We start from the raw sequence: 14,388 nt of genomic DNA on the forward strand, positions 1-14,388 counted from the left end.
CAGCTATCCACTGACGCGGTGTGATCATTCTCGCTCATGTTTGCATATGATTGCCTACAGTGTCTCAGAACTCTGAGTGGTCCACAATGTGGTTCAGCATTTTGTATTGTCAATTAATGTACCAGTATGTATTGTGGAGTGACACTTTCATCAATGTTTCTAACTCTCTACTCTTGCCTATAGGACAATGCTCATGTTAACAGCAGTTCAGTTGAAGATTTACTGGTTTATTTGGTTCTCAGTGGAATGTGTGCAGTTTGTAATCTGCTGACTCTGCTGTACTGATGCTCTACTGCCCTCTGTTGACTCTGTTGTACTGATGCTCTACTGCCCTCTGTTGACTCTGTTGTACTGATGCTCTACTGCCCTCTGTTGACTCTGTTGTACTGATGCTCTACTGCCCTCTGTGAAACTATGTCTAAAGACTGTTCACACCATGTGGAAGCCATGGGGAAAGGAATCTGGTTGATATCCCTTTAACCTGTTGCGACGAGCAATCCCGTATCCGGGAGCGTAATTATAGCCTCAAGCTCATTACCATAACGCAACGTTAACTATTCATGAAAATCGCAAATGAAATGAAATAAATATATTGGCTCACAAGCTTAGCCTTTTGTTAACAACACTGTCATCTCAGATTTTCAAAAAATGCTTTTCAACCATAGCTACACAAGCATTTGTGTAAGAGTATTGATAGCTAGCATAGCATTAAGCCTAGCATTCAGCAGGCAACATTTTCACAAAAACAAGAAAAGCATTCAAATAAAATCATTTACCTTTGAAGAACTTCGGATGTTTTCAATGAGGAGACTCTCAGTTAGATAGCAAATGTTCAGTTTTTCCAAAAATATTATTTGTGTAGGAGAAATCGCTCCGTTTTGTTCATCACGTTTGGCTAAGAAAAAACCCTGAAAATTCAGTCATTACAACGCAAACTTTTTTCCAAATTAACTCCATAATATCGACAGAAACATGGCAAACGTTGTTTAGAATCATTCCTCAAGGTGTTTTTCACATATCTATTCGATGATAAGTCACTCGTGGCAGTTTGGTTTCTCCTCTGTTCAAAATGGAAAAATGCACGCACCTGGAGATTACGCAATAGTTTCGACGGAGGACACCGAGCGGACACCTGGTAAATGTAGTCTCTTATGGTCAATTTTCCAATGATATGCCTACAAATACGTCACAATGCTGCAAACACCTTGGGGAAACGACAGAAATTGTAGGCTCATTCCTTGCACATTCACAGCCATATAAGGAGACATTGGAACACAGCGCCTCAAAAATCTGGCTCACTTCCTGTATGAAATTTCATCTTGGTTTCGCCTGTAGCATTAGTTCTGTGGCACTCACAGACAATATCTTTGTAGTTTTGGAAACGTCAGAGTGTTTTCTTTCCAAAGCTGGCAATTATATGCATAGTCGAGCATCTTTTCATGACAAAATATATTGTTTAAAACGGGAACGTTTTTCATCCAAAAATGAAATACTGCCCCCAGAGGCTCAAGAGGTTAAATGGAGGGAAGGCATGCAATGGAACAGGGAGGTTTCAGAAAAACAGCACTTCCTGGTTGGATTTTCCTCAGGTTTTTGCCTGCAATATCAGTTCTGTTATACTCACAGACAATATTCTGACAGTTTTGGAAACTTTAGAGTGTTTTCTATCCTAATCTGCAGATTATATGCATTTTCTAGCTTCTGGGCCTGAGAAATAGGCAGTTTAATTTGGGTACGTTTTTCCTCCAAACAACAAAATACTGCCCCCTAGTCTCAAGAGGTTACAGGATGGGTAGCGTCAAGAAGTCTGGACCAGTTTTCAAAATTATTTTGATTTTTGTGTCAATTACACATGTATAAGAACTGTATCAACATACTTTAGTAATATTTTTTTTAATGTTTTACTTGTCCAGAGGGCATATTTTTTGTCCATTTGCAATATGATTTCATAGGAAGTCAAAAGTCGAAGTCGATAGTCACTTTTCTTTTGTTGCAAAATGTCATAATAAATGCCCAAATGCAATATGAAAGATTTGAAAGTGCCAAATCCAGATTTTGACAGATTTGACATGTCAAATGACACGGATAAACTCAGTCCCCATGCCATAATCAGGGCCTAGAGTTTTTCCTGATCTGGTCAAGGTGTTTGGTAAAACTGCAGGGAATCTTGGAGGATGGTTTCTGAGTATTTATAGAAATAATTCCCCATTGTGGTTAATTTACTATACATGTCAGATTAGGGATCAATCTATCAAGGACAGTCACCTTTTTTTAACAGGAATAAACACAACTACAGTATGTAGGCCTGTATGTGATTCCTCTTTATGTTCTATCTCTCTCCTCAGGGAAATATGTACCTTGTGTTGATGTACAAGTAGTTCTGTTGTTTTGGCTCTTAGGGGAATATTATGCTTCAGTAGATGTTACTCTGTTGTTCTGATGCTCCACTGCCCTCTGTTGACTCTGTTGTTCTGATGCTCTACTGCCCTCTGTTGACTCTGTTGTTCTGATGCTCTACTGCCCTCTGTTGACTCTGTTGTTCTGATGCTCTACTGCCCTCTGTTGACTCTTCTGTACTGATGCTCTACTGCCCTCTGTTGACTCTGTTGTTCTGATGCTCTACTGCCCTCTGTTGACTCTGTTGTTCTGATGCTCTACTGCCCTCTGTTGTCTCTGTTGTTCTGATGCTCTACTGCCCCCTGTTGACTCTGTTGTTCTGATGATCTACTGCCCTCTGTTGACTCTTCTGTACTGATGCTCTACTGCCCTCTGTTGACTCTGTTGTTCTGATGCTCTACTGCCCTCTGTTGACTCTGTTGTTCTGATGCTCTACTGCCCTCTGTTGACTCTGTTGTTCTGATGCTCTACTGCCCTCTGTTGACTCTGTTGTTCTGATGCTCTACTGCCCTCTGTTGACTCTTCTGTACTGATGCTCTACTGCCCTCTGTTGACTCTGTTGTTATGATGCTCTACTGCCCTCTGTTGACTCTGTTGTACTGATGCTCTACTGCCCTCTGTTGACTCTTCTGTACTGATGCTCTTCTGCCCTCTGTTGACTGTGTTGTACTGATGCTCTACTGCCCTCTGTTGACTCTGTTGTACTGATGCTCTACTGCCCTCTGTTGACTCTGTTGTACTGATGCTCTACTGCCCTCTGTTGACTCTGTTGTACTGACGCTCTACTGCCCTCTGTTGACTCTGCTGCCAGTTAGAATCTCTGAGGGCTTTTTGTACAGACCCTCCACTCACACCACTGTGTCTCTTGTGCACAGTAATACACAGCAGAGTCCTCTGCTCTCAGAACAGACAGCTTCAGATACACCATGCTGTTAGAATTATCTATGGTGACTTCTATCTGTCCTTCAACTCTTTTTGCATACGTAGTTCCACTAGCATTAATGCCTATCCATTCAAGTGCTCTTCCTGCAGGTTGACGTATCCAGGCCATGTTGTAGCTACTAAAGGTAAAGCCAGATCCCTTACAGGAGAGACAGAGTTTCTGCAGGCTTTTTCAGGACTGGACTGGAGGGAATGTCCTCCAGACTCTGACCATATATCCCTAATAGAGAAAAGAGAATGAAGACAATAGATCACTAATATGTTAACTCAATGGATGTTATAATTCTCTATATGTAAAATACCTTGTTCCAATGAATTGCTAGATTATTGAGTACATACTGCAGAGGCCCAGCAAGGCCAGGAGGAGGTGTAGTTTGCCTGTCATCTTTTCAGGATGGAAGACAATTCACACATGGTAGGAAACATCACAGAAGGACTTGAGAGACAGAACTAACATGACAATCATGGTTGGGTGATAACCCTTTTTTTGCATGTGACAGGCTTTCAAGGCAATTCAGGATGGAAGACAATTCACACATGGTAGGAAACATCACAGAAGGACTTGGGAGACAGAAATAACATGACAACCATGGTTGGGTGATTGCCTGTCACATGCATTTAAAAGGGGTTTCAAGGAAATCAATTCTAAGACAAAGCCAGACATCAACGATCACTGTCAACCAGCAAACATGTTCTGTAATGTTTATACAGTAAAGTAAGTTGCTGCTCCAGCCACAACTGTTTTTTCACGTCTCTCATTCAAACCTTTCTTCATGTATTAAGAAGAGTAATTAAATAATTGATATTAAATCATATTACATTTTGATATTTCTCACAACAATAAGAAATTGTGGTATGTTGTCTCATACGTCCTAGGCATAGTTTTGAATCTGGCCTACTGCCCTTTGGCACAACCTCTATCTTTCATAACTGTCATCCTCTCTCTCTATCTGTTCAATAAAGTCAGAAAATACCTTACAAATGTATTTTTAAACACCACACAAAAGAAGTTCATTTTAAAAATTTAACCATTCACATCCTGAAGGACTGTACCCTGAAATGTGTTCCCGTTGTTTCAATGTCCAATAATCAGCAACTGTCACCAAACCAATACATGGTTTAACGTCACTCAATTACTTTTTCAAATCATAATTTGACATTTTCTCCAACATCTGCAGTACATCACTGTTGTGTGTTGTTTTTAAACGTGTTACTGCACTTTTACAGTGATACATTGGTCCTTTTTAGGGTTAATCAAGATGCTATTTCAGGGAAATGCCTTTACCAGAGTGCAGGTGCATACTGGGGCAGAAGTCATGCTTGGGTAGCTTTGAACTACTGTGCCCAATGCTCATTTTAATAGATACGCCTGATAAAAACACATTCTTAAACTCTCTCCCCTATAAACAAGTTCAGTAAGCAAGATACACTAAAGTATTTAGGGGGAGGTGCCCGGAACAGCTATAAGAAACCACAAAGAGCAATTTGTTATTTTAGTTAAGAACTCATTGTTTTATGCAATTCTTGAAAAGTTTGTTATATATATTACCAACACAAACAATGATAATGTGTGATGAGTGGCAGTGAATGACTGACAATATTAAATAATTGAAGTACTACTGCTGTGAACAAGGTCTATAATATAAATTAAATTCTGATTAAATTGTCTCAGTATTTGATCCTTCTCACCATTTAGTCAAATCAAATTAAAATCATCTTCACGTGGTTGAAACATTGTGTGGTTACCAGCCACCAGCTGGCTTATGCAAAAAGGCAGTTTCTCCTCAGCTGAAACAAGGTAGTGAGAATTAGATCATGAAAGTGTATAGGAACAGTCCCTGCAGTCCCTGAGCTACTTAACTACTTTAACTGTCTATCTGAATCATCAGAGATGCTAAACTGGGACCCTGAAACACGCAGGTGACAGACTGGAGTTCACCAAGCGTGGTGCCACACCTGTGAGGGCCACAGAGGGGAAGAGAGGGGGGTGGGGTGTGAGAGAGAAACAAACACCTGAGAAAAGGAGAGCAGGACCGGTGTGTGTGTTTACTTCAAGATATCTACTACTGAACAAAAATATAAACTCAACATGTAAAGTGTTGGTCCCGTGTTTCATGACCTGAAATAAAAGATCCCAAAAATGTTTGATACACACACAACAAGCTTATTTCTCAAACATGTTTGTTTCCATCCCTGTTAGTGAGCATTTCTCCTTTGCCAAGATATTCCATCCACCTGACAGGTGTGGCATATCAAGAAGCTGATTGAACAGCATCATCGTTACACAGGTGGACCTAGTGCTGGGGGCAAAAGACCACTCTAAAATGTACAGTTTTGTCACACAACACAATGTCACAGATCTCAAGTTGAGGGAGTGTGCAATTGGCATGCAGAGCAGGAATGTCCAACATAACTGTTGCCAGAGAATTGAACGTTAATTTCTCTACCATTACGACACCCCCAACGTCATTTTTGAGAATTTATCAGAACATCCAACCGGCCTGACAACCGCAGACTTTGTGTAACCAAGCCAGCCCATGAGCTCCACATCCGGCTTCTTCGCCAGCGGGATCATCTGAGGGGTAGAGGGGGGGCTGACAGTATAACTGTCTGTAATAAAGCTCTTTTGTGGGGAAAAACTCATTCTGATTGGCTGGGCCTGGCTCCCCAGTGGGTCGGCCTGGCTCCCAAGTGGGTGGGCTTATGCCCTCCCAGGCCCACCCATGGCTGCACCCCTGCCCAGTTGTGTGAAATCCATAGATTAGGGTCTAATGAATTCATTTCGATTAAATGATTTCCTTCTATGAACTGTAACTCAGTAAAATCTTTGAAATTGTTGCATGTTACATTTATATATTTTCTTGAGTATACATCTACTATTCATGCAATTAAATAATACTGCTTGCAAGATAATGGTCTAAACATAAATATACGCAATACATTATTATTCAGTAGGCTAGTCTATGGCAACTAAAACAGTCTGCCCACTTGAACCTGAATTTGATTCCAGGGATTTGATTTGATACCAGGGATATTCAAATATACCCAATGAGGTCTGGATTAGCCTGCTGCTGTTTTTTGTTCTACCTGATAATTAATTTATCCCACCTGGTGTCCCAGATCTTAATCATTCCCTGATTAGATGGGATAGAATGAGAAACAAAGCAGCGGAACTGGCTTTAGGTCCAGGGTTTAATTTGAAGGGCCTTTAGTCTATGGATACCCATGTTTCTCGTTAGCCCCCAGACAGGTTTACAGGCTTGTTTTTCAAGTTCTACCAAAAGTCTATTCTGCTTTCCAGATTAACTAGCCGCGTTGGTAGGAAAACCACTAGCACCCGGAAATGCGCCGCTTTCTTCGGGTTCCCATAGCAAGTCAAAGCCACCGTCAAATTGGAATGTGATTTATCTGAGTTCAGAGACCGGTCTAAGAGTGGCTCGACAGGGCAACATACGACCATTTAGCCTACCTTCGGGCAGAATCAGGTGCGTTTTAACTTTTATATTTCCTCAAATTCCGACTAACTTTTTGTTAGGTTTCAGTTCATTTTTATTCATCAGCAGCATCTATTTACGGGAAAATTCAGGTAGGACTTCACAACTTCATCCATCCTGAAAAGAGTGCATCTTGTACAGTTTCCTAACAAAGAGGGTTTCCGACGTATACTGTTAATGTGTAACAATTTGATACTCTAGTTTAAATCGTTAAAGTTGCGTCATCCATGCCTGTCACTATTGACATCCAGCCCACGCTTTCACATAATTCTTGAAGGTTTTATCTCGTTCATTCAAATGTGAGCAACCAACCGTGAATAACTTGCAGCAAGACCTAATTTCCACCTTTTTATAGCCCAACGGACCGTATATTTGGTCATCTTACCTGCATTTTCTACACTTGACCTGAGCCAGGTGGTTCTAACGATGAAACCGTGCCCTGGGTGTAGGCCTATTCATTACACCTACGAAACGAAAACGAGAATTTCAATTGGACACATTTTTCTAGGTCTGTTCCGTTCTTAAATGGTAAAAGGTTTCTGTTAAAATATCATGAATACACCCCTGAATTCATCATGTGTTCTCAATGCGCAACAAACGTATATTGACTGAAAATATAACACAGTGCTCAAGGCTACTTCATGTGGGCGTTTTTAAAAGACCACCAGCAGCCATTATCTGGAATTTACAACTCTATATTGCTATTGGCAAAGTACATGTCCAATAGCCAGGGTCTTCTCTCATCACTGGTTATTTTGGTTGTGTGGTGTCTCAATCCTATTTTACCAGGTGACATTATCCGCTAACTCACTTTGTGTGTTTGTCTGTTGGGTGGACAGAGATGGCCAGCCAGAGCGAGGTGATTGACAGGTTGAGGGCTACGTTCCGCTCAGGCGTGACCTTTCCAGAGCAGTTCCGTATGACCCAGCTCCAGAACCTTCTCTCCCTGGTTGAAGAAAACGAGCAGCTGATACAAGATGCTCTCCACAAGGACCTCCATAAGGTACTAGCATACACTCAGACACACGCAGACTGCTGTACACTCTGCATATCCTCTGCCTCTCTCTCCACCTCATCCTCTTTCTCTGTCCCTTTTTCTTCACCATAGATCTTCCGTTGTCCTGTTCCCTCTCTCCCTCGATCATTTCACCTTCTCCCCTCTCTCTCCCCCCTCAGCCCAAGTTTGAGTCGGTCCTGTCAGAGATTCAGATAACCCTGAATGACCTGTACTTCGCCATGGAAAACCTCAGGACCTGGATGCTGCCGGAATACAACATTGGCAAGAATCTGGTAAAGATTCCATCAACTTTCACTGTCGACTGTTTGACTCTACCACCTTTTACTATGGCTCAACATGTAAACACACACAATTGGAATATTTTTTTACTGACTTATATAATAATTGTCCAACCATCTACTTTCCTCTCTCCATCCTGTTTTAGGCCACTAGGATGGATGACTGTTTCATACGCAGGGAACCCTTGGGGGTAGTTTTAATCATCGGGGCGTGGAACTACCCTCTACATCTTATTCTCTTACCTTTGGTTGCTGCAATTGCTGCAGGTACACATCTGTCATGCATTTGTATACCTAGAGGCTTTGTTAATAGTAATGGATTGGATTTTGTAGCGTTTTTACAGTAGTTCAAAGCATTTTACATCCACCAATGTTGCCTTATCAGTAATGTATGTGTAAAGCGAATGCTGACTCTGTTAGCATTTCATTATTGATTAGGTTTGATTTTGTGACGATGACATATTTATTCCATGATGTCGTGAACCAGGAAACTGTGCTATTCTGAAGCCGTCAGAGATCTGTCAGGCCACCGAGCAACTCCTGGCAGAACTCATCCCTAAATACCTGTCTCAGGTAGTACACACACACACACACACACACACACACACACACACACACACACACACACCACACACACACCTATGTGCTTTAATTTCCCCCTGCTTCTGTTACCTGTTGTGGATCATCAATGGAATGAAGGCCAACAGTGCCATATTTGCTCTATACCTGCCCACTTATTGTTTGTTTTTAATGTTTTGAGTTTTGCCATCTGACTATTGTAGGACTGCTATGCAGTACTATGTGGTGGAGCAGAGGACACCAAGTCATTACTGAAGAATAAATTTGATCACATCTTCTACACAGGTAAAGCCTAACAGAGAGGACTCCTTAGACCAATAATATGTATTAGCTCAATCCCTCTTTTTAGTATGTTTTTGTGTTTAAAAATGTTGGCCTTATGCCCCTTTATCTCACCTTTGCCATATCACCTCTATCGCACACTCTTGCATACCCTTTCCTTCTCCTCTTCCTTTCCCTTCACCCTTCCCCATCTCCTCCCCAGGTTCCCAGGGGGTGGCCCGTTCCATCCTGGTAGCAGCAGCACCTCACCTGACCCCCGTCACCCTGGAGCTGGGTGGCAAGAGCCCCTGCTTCATCTACGGCCATATCGACATCCAGAAGGCCGCCAAGCGCCTGTGCTGGTCCAAGTTCTTCAACACTGGCCAGAGCTGTGTGGCACCCGACTACGTCCTCTGCACAGCCCAGACCCGGGACGCCCTACTGCCTGCTCTCCGGGAGACCCTGCGGACCTTCTACGGGCCGGACCCCGGAGCGAGCCTGGACATGGGGCGCATAGTCACCCCACGCCACTGGAGACGCCTGGTGGACATGCTGGAGAAGTCCAAGGGGAAGGTGGTGATCGGAGGGGAGAGCCGCGAGGAGGACAGGTATATTGGTGAGTTTTGGGGGTACAGGAAAGGACGATGAGATGCAGGCAGTGGTGTTGAGTTTGGTTTGTATACTGCTGCCACCTTGTGGGTGTCAATGCAAGTTGAAATTGGTTGAGGTGGTAGCCTTGCTGTTAAAGTGGCTTTAATTTCAAGTATGAGTAACTAATCAGGCATATAGAAGCAAATTCTTGCTGATCAAGTGGTGTTTCTAGCTCCCACAGTGTTGGTGGACGTGCAGGAGTCTGATGCTCTAATGCAGGAGGAGATCTTTGGCCCCATCCTGCCCATCCTAACCATAGAGTCTCTGGAGGAGGGCATAGACTACATCAACCGGCAAGAGAAACCCCTGGCCCTCTACGTCTTCTCTGACGAGACCTCTGTAAGACCATGACCTACATTACAGCACATAGATGTTTCTTCTCATATCTATTTTCTTGTTATAGTCATGGTGGTGTCCTCCACAGAGCTATAGTTCAAAGTTATCTAGTTCTATGGCTGCCTGTGGCTCCACTCTTATGGAATAAATGCACATTCCTCCCCTCTTGCTGTCAGGTAGTGACCACAGTGTTGAACAACACCAGTAGTGGTGGTTTCTGCGGCAATGATGGTATAGTACACATGGCCTTGCCAGGCCTGCCCTTTGGAGGAGTAGGTAAGTGTGTGTCTGACAACGTAAATAAAGTAGTCATTATCAGAAGAAAAGCACTAGACATGGATCTGATCATGGTGCCCTGTCATCTTCCTCTACCCTCCAGGTGCCAGTGGGATGGGTAGCTACCACGGCCGCTGGGGCTTTGAGACATTCAGCCACAGGCGAGGTTGTATGAACCGGAGCTGGTTGCTGGAGAGGGTCAACGTCCTGCGCTACCCGCCCTACAGCGACTACAACCTGGGCTGGTTGCGCTGGGCCACCACCTTCAAGAAGAACAGCTGGGGAGGCTGCTCAGTCATGTGAGAGTGGCACCCGGTGCGTGCCTGACTGTACTTCCAAAGCCGATGGGCTTTTCTTAAAGGTCCAATGCAGCCGTTTTTATCTCAATGTCAAATCATTTTGGGGTAACAATTAAGTACCTTACTGTGATTGTTTTCCATTAAAATGGCCAACAAGTAACATCTTCTTAGCAAAGAGCAATTTCTCAAGCAAGAATTTGCTATGACTGCCTGGGAGTTGTCTGAGCGGGGAGGGGAAAGCTAGCTGTTATTGGCAGAGGTTTGGATCTCTTATTGGTCTATTAACTAATTTACCGCCTGGAGTTGTCACCAGACATTCCAAGAGTCCCTTCCCACCTAAACGGGCTGAAATTTCAAGGCGGTCTTTTTAAACTGCTCTATCACTAAAAGGGTATTATCATTGTTCACAGTATTATTCCTCCGACATAGTGTGGAAGTGTATAAAACACAGATTTTTTATTTTTTTTTGACTGGACTGGGCCTTTAAAGTATCTGTTCAGTGTTCCAAATTTCTATTAAATAATTTACCTAAAATTAAAAAATATATATAATTAAGGATGTTAAAAACGAGGGTTTCTCTGTTCCCTGCTTTGCCTGATTGGAAACAGTGGCTGGGTGTATACTGGTAGAAAAAAAAGCTGACATGCCAGATCAGCCAATGAAATGCACAAACACTTGGATATTCAAATTGACTACCATGTGGAGCAGTGCTGTACGCACTGCCTAGCACACTTGCCTTCTTTTTTTGGGTGGCCTTGGCTGTGTATACATTGCCTGCCCTGTCCACTAAGTATCCAGATCACGTTCTGCACATGTTATTTTCGCACACTACATAACTGCTCACACTCCTTCCTTTACGTTTCTCTTTACTCACCCTCTTCTGAACTATGATACTATGATGCCTATCTCTGCCTTATGTTTCTGAACAGCTGAAATAAAATTAAAACTGCTGCAATTTGATTGAACATTCCCCAAAATATTGTTAATGCAACTCCCCACTTGAGTTTTGCATACGAACTCTGCGTTTTCCACACAGGCCCTACTAACTGCTATTTCGCTTTTCAATGGTCATGCAAGTACAGCATGAGTAGCGGTTCCACCTCTAGGCAGCCGAGCGTGTGAATCCGGACTGGTAACCTCAGTCTGACAATGGGCGAGTTCGTTCTGTGGTGACCGTGCGCTATTGCCTCTTATATTGTTTGTCAACTACTGCCTACTATACTGAACAAAAATATAAACGCAACAATTTAAACAATTTTACTGATTTACAGTTCATATAAGGAAATCAGTCAACTGAGAAATTCCTTAAACCTTAATCTATGGATTTCACATGACTGGAGGGCATATGCCCACCCACTTGGGAGCCAGGCCCAGCCCATCAGAATGAGTATTTCCCCACAAAAGGGCTTTATTATTGACAAAGACTGAGATTGTTGTTGTTTAGGCTTACTCCTTTTTGCTAACACAACCTGTGGATTGCTTGGCTTGTGTGCTGCAGTGTGCCCTCTCCATTAACTGTCACAAGTCAGTTTCAGTGGGCCTGTTTGGTTTGAGTACTTGAATAGAAGGCTGTACTTGTATAGGGCCATTGAGTCAGCAGAAAAGGGGAAAGAGGTGCTACCTGTGGTTCTGGTTTAACCAGGTTATTCAAGGGAGGGACACAGGCTGCATCTCAGTCTTGATTTGGCTTCCTTCCCTTATCTCTCCTTTACCATGAACTGGAAAGGTGAAAGTAATGTGGTAGATGCCAATGGCTTTCACCTGTCCTGTTCTTTCAAATCTTTGCAGCTGAAGGGAAGGAGAGCCGCTATTGCAATCCACCCAGGGTGTGGTTTCAGTTCTGTATGTTCACTGCTACATCACAATGGTCTAAACCTGTTTCTTCCACTTGTCTTGCTTTGACCCATCAGAATAGATGAGTGGAAGCCAATATATTGAAATGTTTCCCCAGATTTTGAAATGCACTGGCTACCAGGGTCTGGAGGGGTAAAGGGTTTTTAGCACTGTTGCACAAAACCCCCATTGTTTACCATGGGGTTAGTATAGTTCACAGAATGGTCTTATGTAACAATTTTACTGGGTTTTGTTAGACGCTGTGTGACATTAGGTGGTGGATGTTTTTTTTATTTTAAAAGTTTTGTTCAGAAGACATTAACTAATAAAACTTTACTTTACATGAATATATTTGTTGGCTTATACTTTAAGTGTTAATTGTACTGTTATTTCCCCATTCCCCCTCATCCCAGCATGTTGCTTTTCTATGCAAGTCATTGCATTATTAGTGCTTTACTCAATTACTTTTTGCAGGTAAGGTGACTAACAAACTTTTCAATAGCATTGAGACAAAATCCCACTCTTTAAACATTTTCAATTTCCATCATGACTTGATTAAAACTTACTCTTACAAGACGGGCTTCATCTCCAAAATCCCCCAAGTCGTGTATCATAGAATCTGAACAGACAGAGTGAAGCACTCTAGGCTTACACAAATTGCATGTACAGTTGAAGTCCGAAGTTTACATACACTTAGGTTGGAGTCATTAAAACAAGTGTTCAGCCACTCCACAAATTTCTTGTTAACAAACTATAGTTTTGGCAAGTCTGTTAGGACATCTACTTTGCATGACACGAGTCATTTTTCCAAAAAGTTGTTTAGACTTTTACTTCACTGTACCACAATTCCAGTGGGTCAGAAGTTTACATACACTAAGTTGACTGCCTTTAAACAGTTTGGATAATACCTGAAAATGTCATGGCTTTAGAAGCTTCTGATAGGCTAATTGACTTCATTTGAGTCAATTGGAGGTGGACCTGTGGCTGTATTTCAAGGCCGACCTCCAAACTCAGTGCCTCTTTGACATTATGGGAAAATCAAAAGAAATCATACAAGACCTCAGAAAAAAATTGTAACTTCCACAAGTCTGGTTCATCCTTGGGATTCATTTCCAAATGGCTGAAGGTACCACGTTCATCTGTACAAACAGTATGTAAGTATAAACACCATGGGACCACGCAGCCGTCATACCGCTCAGGACGGAGACTCGTTCTGTCTCCTAGAGATGAACGTACTTTGGTGCGGAAAGTGCAAATCAATCCCAGAACCGCAAAAGACCTTTTGAAGATGCTGAAGGAAACGGGTACAAATGTATATTCACCTGAAAGACCACTCCGCAAAAACCGCCATAAAAAAAGAGAGACTAAGGTTCGCAACTGCACATGGGGACAGATATTATACTTTTTGGAGAAATGTCCTCTGGCCTGATACAAATATAGAACTGCTTGGCCATAATGACCATCACTATGTATGGAGGAAAAAGGGGGAAGCTTGCAAGCCGAAGAACACCATCCCAACCGTGAAGCATGGGGGTGGCAGCATCATGTTGTGGGGGTGCTTTTCTGCAGGAAGGACTGGGGCACTAAACAAAATTGATGGCGTCATGAGGAAGGAAAATTGTGGATATATTGAAGCAACATCAAGACATGTCAGGAAGTTAAAGCATAGTCGCAAATTTGTCTTCCAAATGGACAATGACCCCAAGCATACATCCAAAGTTGTGGCAAAAGTGGCCATCAAAGCCCTGATGTCAATCCCATAGAAGATTTGTGGGCATAACTGAAAAAGCATGTGCGAGCAAGGAGGCCTACAAACCTGACTCAGTTACACCAGCTCTGTCAGGAGGAATGGGCCAAAATTCACCAAACTTATTGTGGGAAGCTTGTGGAAGGCTACCCAAAACATTTGACCCAAGTTAAACAATTTAAAAGGCAATGCTACCAAATACTAATTGAGTATGTTCACTTCTGACCCACTGGGAATGTGATGAAAGAAATAAAAGCTGAAATAAATCACTATTATT

At 42.5% G+C, this 14,388-nt stretch overlaps 1 protein-coding gene across 1 annotated transcript; it reads left to right on the forward strand.

Annotated features, from left to right (window-relative positions):
- The first annotated feature begins 6,444 nt into the window (after positions 1–6,444).
- Positions 6,445–12,711, forward strand: LOC123998682 (aldehyde dehydrogenase family 3 member B1-like). The gene is made up of 10 exons (XM_046303778.1): positions 6,445–6,824; positions 7,673–7,836; positions 8,010–8,123; positions 8,276–8,396; positions 8,617–8,702; positions 8,912–8,993; positions 9,193–9,585; positions 9,793–9,959; positions 10,133–10,232; positions 10,336–12,711. The coding sequence occupies exons 2-10, from the start codon at positions 7,675–7,677 to the stop codon at positions 10,533–10,535; spliced, it is 1,425 nt and encodes a 474-aa protein (XP_046159734.1). The 5' UTR covers positions 6,445–6,824; positions 7,673–7,674; the 3' UTR covers positions 10,536–12,711.
- Positions 12,712–14,388: the final 1,677 nt, after the last annotated feature.

This window comes from Oncorhynchus gorbuscha, linkage group LG16 (assembly GCF_021184085.1).
Source record: "Oncorhynchus gorbuscha isolate QuinsamMale2020 ecotype Even-year linkage group LG16, OgorEven_v1.0, whole genome shotgun sequence".
NCBI classification, from domain to species: domain Eukaryota; kingdom Metazoa; phylum Chordata; class Actinopteri; order Salmoniformes; family Salmonidae; genus Oncorhynchus; species Oncorhynchus gorbuscha.

What these genes read in the sequence shown, in the direction of transcription:
- LOC123998682 (XM_046303778.1), top strand. Translation starts at nt 7,675, where the DNA reads ATGGCCAGCCAGAGCGAGGTGATTGACAGGTTGAGGGCTACGTTCCGC. An exon ending in TCTTCTCTGACGAGACCTCT is followed by an intron (nt 9,960 to 10,132) that starts GTAAGACCATGA and finishes TCTTGCTGTCAG; the next exon opens with GTAGTGACCACAGTGTTGAA. An exon ending in CCTGCCCTTTGGAGGAGTAG is followed by an intron (nt 10,233 to 10,335) that starts GTAAGTGTGTGT and finishes TCTACCCTCCAG; the next exon opens with GTGCCAGTGGGATGGGTAGC.